This window comes from Podarcis vaucheri (genome assembly GCF_965113315.1).
Source record: "Podarcis vaucheri genome assembly, chromosome: 14".
In the NCBI taxonomy this organism is placed as follows: Eukaryota; Metazoa; Chordata; class Lepidosauria; order Squamata; family Lacertidae; genus Podarcis; species Podarcis vaucheri.
Window position 1 is genome coordinate 36,829,504 of NC_138752.1, and position 12,323 is coordinate 36,841,826.

Below are 12,323 nucleotides of genomic sequence, written 5' to 3' on the forward strand. Positions count from 1 at the left end.
TTTGGTGGGTGCTTCTGGGCCCAGCTGCTCTAAGGACCCCCAAATTCCCTTCTCCCTGAAAGCTGCCTTTATTTGTTTATTGCAGTTTTTAATCAGCATCAATCACTTTCCCCCAGGCAAAAGAGGAGGGGGAGCAGAGAGCACAGCAGCCACAGCTGTCACATTACAGGTTTTATGACACACTGCAGGAAATGTGGCCTTTACTGCTCTCTGGCAGCCAGGTCCTCAGCTGCAAATGATAAATGCTTGCTGCAGCCAGGGTGGGGAGGGGGTGAAGGGTTTTAAACGCCACTGAAATATTAAGCACCAGATTGGACTAAACTGCTTAAGTTAGAAGTGTCAAAATATTAGTAGCTTCCGGTGATTCTCCTCGGATGATCAATACACACTGAAGCCTTAATCATTACCCTCTTTGCTCTCTGTCTCCTGCACTTCTTTTTTAAAAACCCCAGCAATTAGAAGGTAAAGGGAGTGCAGGATTTTGAATTCGCCAATAACCATGGTGACCTGCAGCTTTGAGGCAATGCTCTTTTAGATAATCCTTGTGTCTGGCTTTTTTTTTTTTTTTTTTTTTTTACTTTAGTGTTATATACTCCCAGTTAGCAAGTCATGCACACTCTTAACTTGTGGATGAGTACAGCTTTCAGCATCCATGTAATTGTAACTGAGAAAGCATATAGCATCTCTGCAAGCATCCTAGAACACCAAAAGTATTATAAAATACTATAAGTATTCCCAACTAAACTAGACCCATGGTGACAACAGACCTGTGTCTCAGCACCTGGGCTGCCAAACAGCTTGAAATTGTCAAGGAGGAGGGTGTGATTTGTAGAAGAGAAGCAACAAATGGGAGGAGAGGTGCTTAGCCCTCCGCCCCCCCCCCACTTCCCCACTTCACTACTTCCTATCCTCTTTCATGCATCCATGAGTCCAAGAATCCAGATCAGCTGGGGGGAAAGAGGCTAAGATGAAAGGGTTTCAAATAGTGATAGGCTGAAGTATATAGTCCAGCCAAATTTCATAAATTATTGGGAAGGGGCAGTGAAAACACCCCTCCCCAAAACCGTATTAGTCTTTGGTGGGCAAGTGAATTTAACGAATTTTCATATTACCTTTAAATAGGAGGTGCTTGGGCTTTGTTGTTGCTTTTCCTTTTCTTTCTTTTCAAACGACAAGAACAAAAATCCTTGCCAATGCTTCAGATGATTTATTGATAAGATTTCATACCTGCCCTTCGCCAGAAGGTCCCAGGGCAGGTTACAACCATATCATCATACAATTATAAAAACAAGGGAGAGAAATCCAAACAAAACCAGAACAGTAAGAACTAAACGAATAAGCTGCTCCCAGACATTGCACATTTCTTGGACATTAAAAAAACAAAAACCCTCATCCATCTAATATACAAAGGGAAAGTGAGAATGTTTAAATTCATGTGAGTGCCCCTTCCAAATCTCATTACAATCTTGGGGGGGGGGTTCCTAAAGTAGGACAGCCCTACTTTAAACCCCCATCTCAGCCCCACCAGCCACCTAAAGCTGACATTCTGAATGCATGTTTGCCTTGTGGGGAAAAGCAGCTGCAGGCAGCAGCTGAGCATGAGGAAACTTGCAGACAGGGAAGGGTTAAATATCCCACTCCTGCTACTTTTGCAAGTTTGGTGAAACCCCAATTATATTTTTAGCCCTTGTGCTGATGGTGAGATGCCTTGGTGTTCTGCTGTGACCGGTCTGCAAAAAGGCTTTTACAAAGTCGTTTGTAATCATTCTGACTTAAGACCCTCGGCTGAAGAATCTGTGGAGGTGCCCTATTGCTCATCCTATTATCAGTTTCTGTTTGTCCTATTGCTACAGATCTTTTCAGTTTCTGCAGCCTGTGGACATGAACAACATTCTTGGAGGAACCAGACCAGAGACACCACTGGGCCAGCAGCTCCCTCTTGATGCCAGCAGTCATGGACCTGGTCGCCAGACTCCCTGGTTCAAGACCCCACTGGCGCTTTAGAGGGCCTCCTCTCTAAATTTAGGGAGGCACATTTATGGCATTGAACAAAGAACAGCGGCTCTTACTCAACAGAGGAACAGAAAGACAGTTGCAGTGCTGCTGCTTACTTCATGCTTCCGACTGCTGTGGACCTCCGACTCGCTGACTGGTGTTAAACAAGCGTGGAGTGCCAGGGCATCCTTATACCAGATCTGCTGCAGCCCCAAGACCTGGAATGGTGCTTTGCTCTCTCCTCTTGCTCCCAGGCAGGGTACCTGTCATTGCATTTGAAAAGATGACGTGGATTAACCGATCATGAGCCTAACTTGAGTTGGGTCAAAGTAGAGAAGAAACTCTGCAGAATAGGAGTCTTTTGCTCTGGCTGGGGTCCGGCCAGTCATCTTCCTCCCTGTAAAAGCCATGTTCTGCCATACATGGCTAGGGCAACCCAGCTGGATGAGCAGGGAATAAATAATAAAATTGTTATTATTATTATTATACTGTAGTGGCAAAATCAGAAGCACAGAGTCCCTTCACGATAGCCACAGTCATGACCTTCTCACAACCAAACCCAGCCACAATCAGGTCCCCTTCTAAGATTATGCAATAATCTTACACAATAAGAATAATCAGGGATGCATTGCAATGATCAATGCAGATCTCTGTGTGTTGCCTTCCAGCAAGGTCTATTGTTTTCTGTGTATGTGCATGCAGAAATCATTTGGGGTACTCCTCTATCTTCTTTCAGAGTGACTTAGTTTGTGTTTTCCTTGAAGTTCTATTGTGTGTAACAGAAATTGCACACCAATCTCTTCAAACTGAAGCTCCTTGTGTTCCCATTGTTCCTAAACACTTAGCTTTGGAGCATGCAGAACAACTCCCACCCAGTGCTCTTCCCACACACCCTCTCCAGAGTGACCCTGAGAGCCAATCCTCAGTGGCTGACTCATCTATCTTTCACTCTGATTGGCTTCCATCAGCACAAAAGGTGAGAAGACTTCTTCTCAGTGGTTGAAAAGCTCCCCTTTCGTGCTGTTTGGGCAGCTCTAGAATGCTGGCGGCAGAAACAGTAATGGGTCTTCAACGCCCCCACTATGACCCTGGACCACAACACCTCTGCTCTACACTGTACAAAGCAAAACACAGAACAGAAGCAGGGGAAGGTAATATTCTAATCACTCCGCTCTCATGCCTGTGCACATTCATCTTAGTGCAAGGATCCTGAACCTCATGCACTACCCCACTTTCAGCGAGCTCACTTTTGGCTGCTCCACACAGTGGCTTGGGAGACCCCTAATAGCCCTCTCTGCATAACATGATCCAAGAGAGCTCTGTCCCAGACACCATTAATCCAGGCCTCCATTTAGAGGCTCTGATTCACTTTTCCTTTTTTTTGAATGTTTGAAATTTGTTTTTTTAGTTGTTTTTAGTGATGATTTCATTGTCCCCGTCCCCCCTGTAAGCTGCATTAATGCTTTGGGAGACATTTATACATTTTAAATGAATAATATAATAATATTACAGCGGGCACTTGGCCTCAACAGTTTTAATGACAACCTCTTTTTAACCTCTTTTACCTGCTGTACTGGCCACCCTTTTTATTCCTTTTATTGTTAAATAACTGGGGGTTACTTAAAGCAGAACCACTGAAATTAACGGACATGACGAACTCAGCACCATTAGTTTCAAAGGGTGTACTCTGAGCAAAAGTCAGCTGAATACAGCCCAACTGGATTAAATTCAGCTAACTTTTACTCAGAGTAGACCCATTTAAATGAATGGCTGTGACTAACTTAGGTTAGCTGAATACAACCCACTCCTTTTTAATCTGCCATTCATTCATTCCTTAAGAAATCCATTCTTAAGGAAATTAGCCCTGAGTGCTCACTGGAAGGACAGATCCGGAAGCTGAGGCTCCAATACTTTGGCCACCTCATGAGAAGAGAAGACTCCCTGGAAAAGACCCTGATGTTGGGAAAGATGGAGGGCACAAGGAGAAGGGGATGACAGAGGACGAGATGGTTGGACAGTGTCCTTGAAGCTACAAACATGAGTCTGACCAAACTGCGGGAGGCAGTGGAAGATAGAAGTGCCTGGCGTGCTCTGGTCCATGGGGTTACGAAGAGTCGGACACGACTAAACGACTAAATAACAACAAATCTGCCAGACTTGTTTTGCCCTTTTAAATTGTAAGCTGCCCTGAGCGCTGCAAATGCAGTGCAGAAGGGTGGGATAGATATCTTACCAAATAGATAAACAAGTTAAATAACTATATGAGAAGCACATTTGACAGCTAAAAATTACAGGGTCCCGTCACGGCTATGTGCTTTATCATTGCTTCCAACGTTGCATTTTGGGTAGCTCTGCAACAGAGAGCAAGCCTGTAACTCACTCTTAAGTTTCCTAGGAAGAGAACAGAGAGTCCTTATCGACTGGCATGTTCTCTCCTGCAGCAACACAGTACATTGCCCTTATTGATGATAATAGGGTCAATAACCTCCGTTGAAAATCAATGCTAAGTGATTACGCTATTATGAAGAGCTGGTGCGTGGCTTTTTCTTTTCCCAGGGAGCCTTCCTATTCCCCCAGTAATGTGCATTAATAGTTGTAAGCTTGTCAGTCACCTTCCACTTTGAATGAGAAAATAGTTTTTCAGGGGATTCTATCTTGGGCAATAGAAGGAGGATGTTCCACTTATGCCACATCCACACACATTTAAAGCCCTATGATGCCACTTCAACAGACAGGACAAGGAAGGTGGCCTTTCTTTCCTAGAACAACAGCTTCCCCCAAAGACTCTTGGGAACTGTGGTTTTTAAAGGGTGATGAGCGAGAGTTTGTTAGGAGACACACACAGACAGACACACACACACACACACACACACACACACACACACACACACCCTATTCCTCTTCCAAGGCTACAAGTGGTTTAGCAATCAATTCCTCTCCCCAGGAAACTCTGGATCTGACAGCTATAGCACTGACAGTTCACTGATTAACCCTTTACAAGCAATTTCACGCAAAGCCTAATTAAAAACACAGATTGAATGACCTTCGTCGCTCTGACTACATATTTTAATAGAAACCAAATTTTGACACTAGGCAAAAAAAGAAAAGAAAAAAAGAACAGAACAGAAGAGGGAAAACTCCATTCCATTCTAAACCATCACATTTAATTATCTTTGGCTCGTTTCTTCCCCTTGATTTCCTCTCTCCCCCTCCCCTTCCTTCTACGTGACTTGGAAACTAAGAACCAGATTCAGCCTATTGACTTTGGAAGCAGCCAGAGAGGATTGGAAGCCCTGCTTTGCATAAGCTGAACCATTGATGTCATGGGTGGAAGATGGAAGAAAGGCAGATTTGGAGGATGATATATTTCTTGATTTTACTTTCTTGGGCTCCATGATCAGTGCAGATGGTGACAGCAGTCACGAAATTAAAAGACGCCTGCTCCTTGGGAGAAAGGCGATGGCAAACCTAGACAACATCTTAAAAAGCAGAGACATCACCTTGCCAACAAAGGTCCGTATAATAAAAGCCATGGTTTTCCCAGTAGTGATGTATGGAAGTGAGAGCTGGACCATAAAGAAGGCTGATCGCCGAAGAATTGATGCTTTTGAATTATGGTGCTGGAGGAGACTCTTGAGAGTCCCATGGACTGCAAGAAGATAAAACCTCTCCATTCTGAAGGAAATCAGCCCTGAGCGCTCACTGGAAGGACAGATCGTGAAGCTGAGGCTCCAATACTTTGGCCACCTCATGAGAAGAGAAGACTCCCTGGAAAAGACCCTGATGTTGGGAAAGATGGAGGGCACAAGGAGAAGGGGACGACAGAGAATGAGATGGTTGGATGGTGTTCTTGAAGCTACTAGCATGAGTTTGATCAAACTGCGGGAGGCAGTGGAGGACAGAAGTGCCTGGCGTGCTCTGGTCCATGGGGTCACGAAGAGTCGGACACGACTAAACGACTAAACAACAACAACATATTTCCTTGAGAAATGCAGGCTGCGAGGGGAAAGGAGCCTTGCCTCCATCCTGATCAACTGCAAGCACTGCTGGAAGGCTGCATCAGGAGGACAGGAAAGAAGGAGTAATCAGACAACCCAGCATGCCAGTGTGCCTTGTGTTGCCTGCTCAAAAGGTGACTTGAACAGCTGGGCCTGCGGCAGTGAGGTACCGTATTTTTCGCTCCATAAGACGCACTTTTTTCCTCTTAAAAACTAAGGGGAAATGTCTGTGTGTCTTATGGGGCGAATGTGTGGTCCCTGGGGCTGGGGGGGGGGAACCTGGGCTTCCCCCACCAGCCCCGACAAGCTCTGGAGCAGCTCTGGGGTTGCCCGTGAAGCCTCCGCAGGGCAGTGGGATGAAAGCTCCCCGCTGCCCTGCGGAGGCTTCGCGGGCTACCCCAGAAGCCAGAACAGCTAGAAAGAGTGCTGCGCAGCCTTCATCCCACTGCCCTGCAGAGGCTTCGCGCGGCTACCCCTGGCTTTTGCGGGAGGTGGGGGAAGGGACAGAGCGAGGCTCTCTCACTTCCCCCACCTCCCGCAAAAGCCCCCAAGAGCCGTTCTCCATTTAAAGAGCTGTGTGGAGTGTGTGGGTGGCTCTTGGGGGCTTTTCCCTGAGGAGGGCAGCCCGTCACACACTCCACGCGGCTCGTGAAAGGGAGCGCTGAGCAGAGCCTGGGATGCATAAGGCTCTGCTTAGCGCTCCCTTTAAATAATATTCTTTTTCTTCAATTCCCCCTCTAAAAACTAGGTGAGCCTTATGGTCAGATGCACCTTATGAAGTGAAAAATACGGTATATGGGGAGGAACACCGTCCAGCAACTTTCGGGAACAGTCACAGCTCAGTGGGAGATCAGCTGCCTTGCATGCAGAAGGTCCCTGGTTCAGTCCCCAGCATCTGCAAGTAGGGCTAGAAATGCTCCTCCTCTGAAGCCCTGGGGAGCTGCTGCCAGTCAGTGTGGACAATACTGAACTCAGTGGGCCAGCGTTCTGACTTGGTATAATACAGTTTTCTATGCTAACACAAGGGGCACCATCCAAATAAAGCTAAGCACTTTTCTGTCACATCCATATGGACAGAAGAGATGTGCAGCGCTTTGCATAAATCTTTCCTGTTCAGCCCCCGTGCTTTCTGAAGTGGGGCCCAGTTGTGTGCACCGTAGATGAACGTGGATTAATTTCTATACAAAATGTGTATGCAGCTTTTATGGCATGTTTTGTTCTTATGTAATGCAGCACTTTGATATTTTTATATTAAGCAGTATATAGGTAAAGGGTAAAGGGACCCCTGACCATTAGGTCTAGTTGTGGCCAACTCTGGGTTTGTGGCACTCATCTCGCTTTATTGGCCGAGGGAGCCGGCACACAGCTTCCGGGTCATGTGGCCAGCATGACTAAGCTGCTTCTGGCGAACCAGAGCAGCACACGGAAATGCCGTTTACCTTCCCGCCGGAGCGGTACCTATTTATCTACTTGCACTGGTGTGCTTTCGAACTGCTAGGTTGGTAGGAGCAGGGACTGAGCAATAGGAGCTCACCCCGTCGTGGGGATTCGAACCATCAACCTTCTGATCGGCAAGTCCTAGGCTCTGTGGCTTAACCCACAGTGCCACCTGTGTCCCATAAGCAGTATATCCATTGGTGTAATCAATAAATAAAGTCTATGCCTACTCAGAAGAAAGTGTCGCTGCATTCAGTGGGACTGGTAAAGGGGTTCTGTTGGCAGTTTGGGAGCAACTCAACTTGTATGAAGAGGAGTTTGCATGAAGTTAAGACAGACAAAGTGAGTAACATTCAGATTCCCCAACTATCCCTGTACCTTTATCACCATGCTGACTTCTCTATGTATCTCTTTGTTGTTTACACTGATACGTCTTAGGCTGCATCCTCACTAAAACCTCCTTCTCACACCTCTCTTTCAGACCTCAAAATGAGTGGTCATCTCTGAACTATCCTCTGAGAGAACAAAAGAGCAAGCACAACTGCCTTGTTCTTCTGTAGACTCAGACTAGAACCCTTTCCTATATTTCTTACAATAATTATTTCCTTACCTACGAGCATCTTGTGCGAGTAACTGCATCAGGTAAAGTCTCTCCCCCCCAACCAGATTCACGAGCCAAACACTACAGATTTTGTATAATAAAGGGTTTCAACGGGTAATCGAACCAGTTATCCCAGTAGATTTAGAATTGCAGCCTTCAAATACCCAGGCTTAATGCAGCAACTTTCTATGCATGCCTACCTGCTGGAAGTAAGTCCCACTGAAATCAGTGGGGACTGTCTTCTGAGTAGACATGTATAAGATTTCCAGGTTAAGTTTCCCACTGAAATTGACTGAGCATAAAAAGTGCTTAACTTTGGCTGGATCGCGCTCGAGCAGTCAAATGCATTTAAATTATTAAATCATTTTAAACATTGATTATTTTTTTCCAAATGAAATTTTAAAAAAACAAACACTGCCAAGCTTTGGTCAATTATTCTGGTGCCTTTCAGACCGTTGACCAGAACACTGAAAGTAGGAGTAAACATTTTGCTTATTATTGAGAAATAGGATAGAATATTGCCTGCACGATTCCCCTTACGGGTGAAAGGGTTAGAGGCTTTCATTCTTTAGAAAAAGAAAAAGAAGCTGAAAATTCAGGGAAGAGTTCAAATATTATTTACTAATAAATTAAATTAAATTAATCACCTGCCCTTCACCAGCAGATTGAGGGCAGGTTAAAAACATTTAAAATTAAAAACAGTTAAAACATATTACAATCACTTGAACAAGGTGGGTCTCAAAAACACAAATCAGGAATACTCAAAGAGAAGGGAGTCCAAGATGGGTGGTGAAATACTGAAGGCACAAAAGCAGACTATACCAGAAAAGTGGAAGACTTCTAAAGAAGCTGTGTGGCTGCATAAAGAGCTTACGGATAAGCTTAGCTTTAAGAAGGGCATGTATAAGAAATGGAAGAAAAAGGAAATCACGAAGGAGGAGTATACACAAGTAGCCAATAGTCGCAGGGAGAAAGTCGGGTAGGGCAAAGTTCAGAATGAGCTCAGGCTTGCAAGAGAGGCTAAAAATAATTGTAAAAGGTATCTTCGGCTACGTTTGAAGCAAGAGGAAGAACAAGCAAGTAGTAGGTCCTTTGCGTAGGGAAGATGGAGAAATGCTACTGGGTGACAGAGAGAAGGCAGAACTGCTCAACATCTACTTGCCTCTGTCCTCATCTGAAAGGAACCTGGTGATAACAGAACAAATGATGCAAAGTGATGCAGCCCAAGATAGGGGAAAAGGTGGCTACTTTAAATGAATTCAGATCTTCAGGGCCTGATGACCTGCACCCAAGGGTACTAAAGAAGCTTGTGGATGTAATCTCAGAGCCTCTGTCTATGATCATTGAGAATTCTTGGAGAACAAGTGAGGTCCCTGAAGACTGGAGGCAGGCAGATGCTGTCCCCATCTGATTGGATGGCCATCCGTAATGGGGCACCCCATAGCCGCCTTTGACTGAACTTAACCATCGAGGGGTCCTTTACTTTTACCTTTTGTCTTAGTTGAAATTCCTGCATTGCAGGGGATTGGATTAGATGACCCTCTAAGTCTACAATTCTATTATTTTATTACCTCATGTCAAAGCCCAGGGTAATGAGATGCGTCTTTAGCATTTGCCCAAAGCTGCACAGGTTGATTTCATCTTATGCAGCTTTTACAAACACGATCACAGCTTTACACGGATCATCAAAACTTGGAAAGCAAATAAAAGGGGGCAGGACAGCAGGAAAAACCCCATAGAAGGGCCGCCCAAGATTTCACAGGATCCCCCTGCTTAAAAAGTACTTTCCATGTCATGTTTTCCAGCCATGGAAGGAACATTTTAAGCCTTGCTTACCGGACTCTGGGAAGGTCACACAAGGCTTCTGGAATCATAGAATTGTAGACTTGGAAGGGACCCCACAAGTCATCTAGCCCAACCCCCTGGAATGCAGGAAACTTTTGTCTACCGTGGGGCTCGAACCCATGGGATTCAGATCATTGTGCTCTTACCAGCTGAACTATCCTGCTGTCCTAATTTTCCCACAAGATCCATTATGGCTAGTAGCAACTTTCTGATTTATTGGAAATCTCACATATCTGCACTGCAGCTTTATATCTCCCTTTTCATCTGGCTAAGAGATTGTCCTGAAAAGACGCCTGCCTCCAGTTTGCAACACTTCCTAGAAGCTATTTGTTCCACTCACCAGAGACAGGAGCCAGGTCACAACTGCAGGGTAGATGCTAGCTGCTGCCAAGGGGGTTCCGGGAAAGAAGCTGGTCTGCTGGCAGCAAGGGGCAACCTGTCCGCAGCTAGATAACCAAATGGTCATGAGCAGCATCTCTCTTTTGGTGCCTTTTGGGGTGGGCAGTGTGTTGACAGGGGCAAGGTAGGAGGCCTCCTGTTAAAAGAGAGCGGGAATATCAAACTCAAACAACAATTGCACCACACCTGTAAAGCACTCTGATAACTACTTTAGACAGTCAGCTTCCCACAAAGAATTATGAGAGCTCTAGTTTGTTAAAAATGTGATGAGTTGATAGGAGACCCCTAGCTTCCCTCCCAAAGCTACAATTCCCAAAATTTCCTGTGAAGAGGGAGTGACCGTTAAACCACTCTTGGAAGTGTTGCTTTGGGAGGGGAATTCTTCAAGGACTAGATGGGTCATTGGCCTGATCCAGCAAGCTCTTCTTATGTTCTCTGTAGAAAATGTGAGGAAATAAATCAAACTTTCGGGTGAAAGAATACAAAAGGTGGACTTAAAGGACTGTCATTTTGGCTTTGGGATACAGAACAGTTAAGATTTGGAGAGGTTTCTAGAAAATTGCTTATGGACAAGTCTAAGCGTATCCTTCGCTGTTATTTTCACCCCAGCTTTGGTCATGGCAACTTAGCAGGCAATCACTGACGAGTGGCAAATTACTGACTGCAGACATCTGCCAAATGATACATCTGCTGCACACTTCTAAATGGGAACTGACTTCTCTAGGCAGTTTAGCAGTTCTGGAGAAATCCTCCGGCAGCCAGCGGCTCCCTTTGCCTTTCTGGTGAGATGTCTCCACCTTTGCACACTCCAATGGGAGCCATGTGTGAAAACAAGAGGGCACAGAATATGCATTGGGTGACTGAGTTTTGGGCTGGTCACAGAAACTGCTGAAACTTAATGTAAGTCTCAAGTCTCAAAGCACTTATTTGATTGAGTACATAGTAGCAGCAGCAGCACTGTTACTATTAAAATGTATATGCCACACTTTGTCAAAAGTCCACAGGGCACTCTAGAACATAGAAGATAATAAACTATATCAATACATAACTTTATATTCATACCAAAAAAAGAAAGCTATTATAGAAATACAAGTCATAAAAATAAGCAACACATCTTTATAGATAATACATAATAGTACAATCCAGCACTTCAGGGTGGCCCTGATTCAATCCAGTGTGATCCCGGGACCCAAATAAATTCAGAGGCCTTGCACATTATTTAATTAGGGTTTAAAACCCTAATTAAATATGTGATTAGATGGCCTGTAAGTATCTCCACTCCTCCTCTCCTCTCCACTGGACTGCCCCCCCCCAGATCACTCCAGATAGCCCTCATCCAACCTTGGGTTGCCTCAACCCAAATTGACCCAATTCAATTCACAACTCAGGGCCAGTTACAGACCTGCTACAGAATTTCTAACAGTACATAATACATAATGAACATACATAATGCATACTAAGCAGCTATATAACACACACACATTCAGAAACATTGCCCCACAGAAGCATCCTTCTGTATGTGTCCTTCCGAGGGTGAAACAACAGCAGTTTATGTGAGGCTTCATTTTATTTTTTTAAAAAATGATATTTATTAAGAATTTTAAAATTACAGAAAAAACAAAGAGAAGAAGAAGAAGAAAAACAAGAGAAAAACAAACAGCAATCAAACAATGCAAATCGATAAAAATCAAAGTCAAACATATCTAGATTTGTCTGGTAGGGCAAAACGCCCAGAATAAAATTTAAAATTCTTACTGATGCTAAAGACAGAGGGGGGTTTGCCCTGCCAGACTTAAAACTTTATTATGAGGCCGCAGCTTTCTGCTGGCTGAAAGAATGACTACTTCTGGAAAATACAGATGTTTTGGATCTTGAAGGGAGTGACAATGTATTTGGGTGGCATGCATATCTTTGGTACGGCAAGGTAAAAGCGCATAAGGCATTTAAAAACCATATTGTCAGGAAAGCACTGTTTAATGTCTGGATAAGGTATAAAGAGTTTTTGGAGAATAAAACTCCAAGGTGGCTATCACCTATGGAGGCGAAAG

At 44.6% G+C, this 12,323-nt stretch overlaps 1 protein-coding gene across 1 annotated transcript in view; it reads right to left on the reverse strand.

Moving 5' to 3' along the window:
* DNAAF8 (dynein axonemal assembly factor 8) overlaps positions 1–12,323 on the reverse strand; it is a 96,289-nt gene that overhangs the window by 53,865 nt on the left and 30,101 nt on the right. Inside the window, 3 exon segments of the mRNA XM_082199257.1 lie at positions 1,113–1,160; positions 2,112–2,258; positions 10,217–10,411. Coding sequence (XP_082055383.1) covers positions 1,113–1,160; positions 2,112–2,258; positions 10,217–10,411 — 390 coding nt within the window.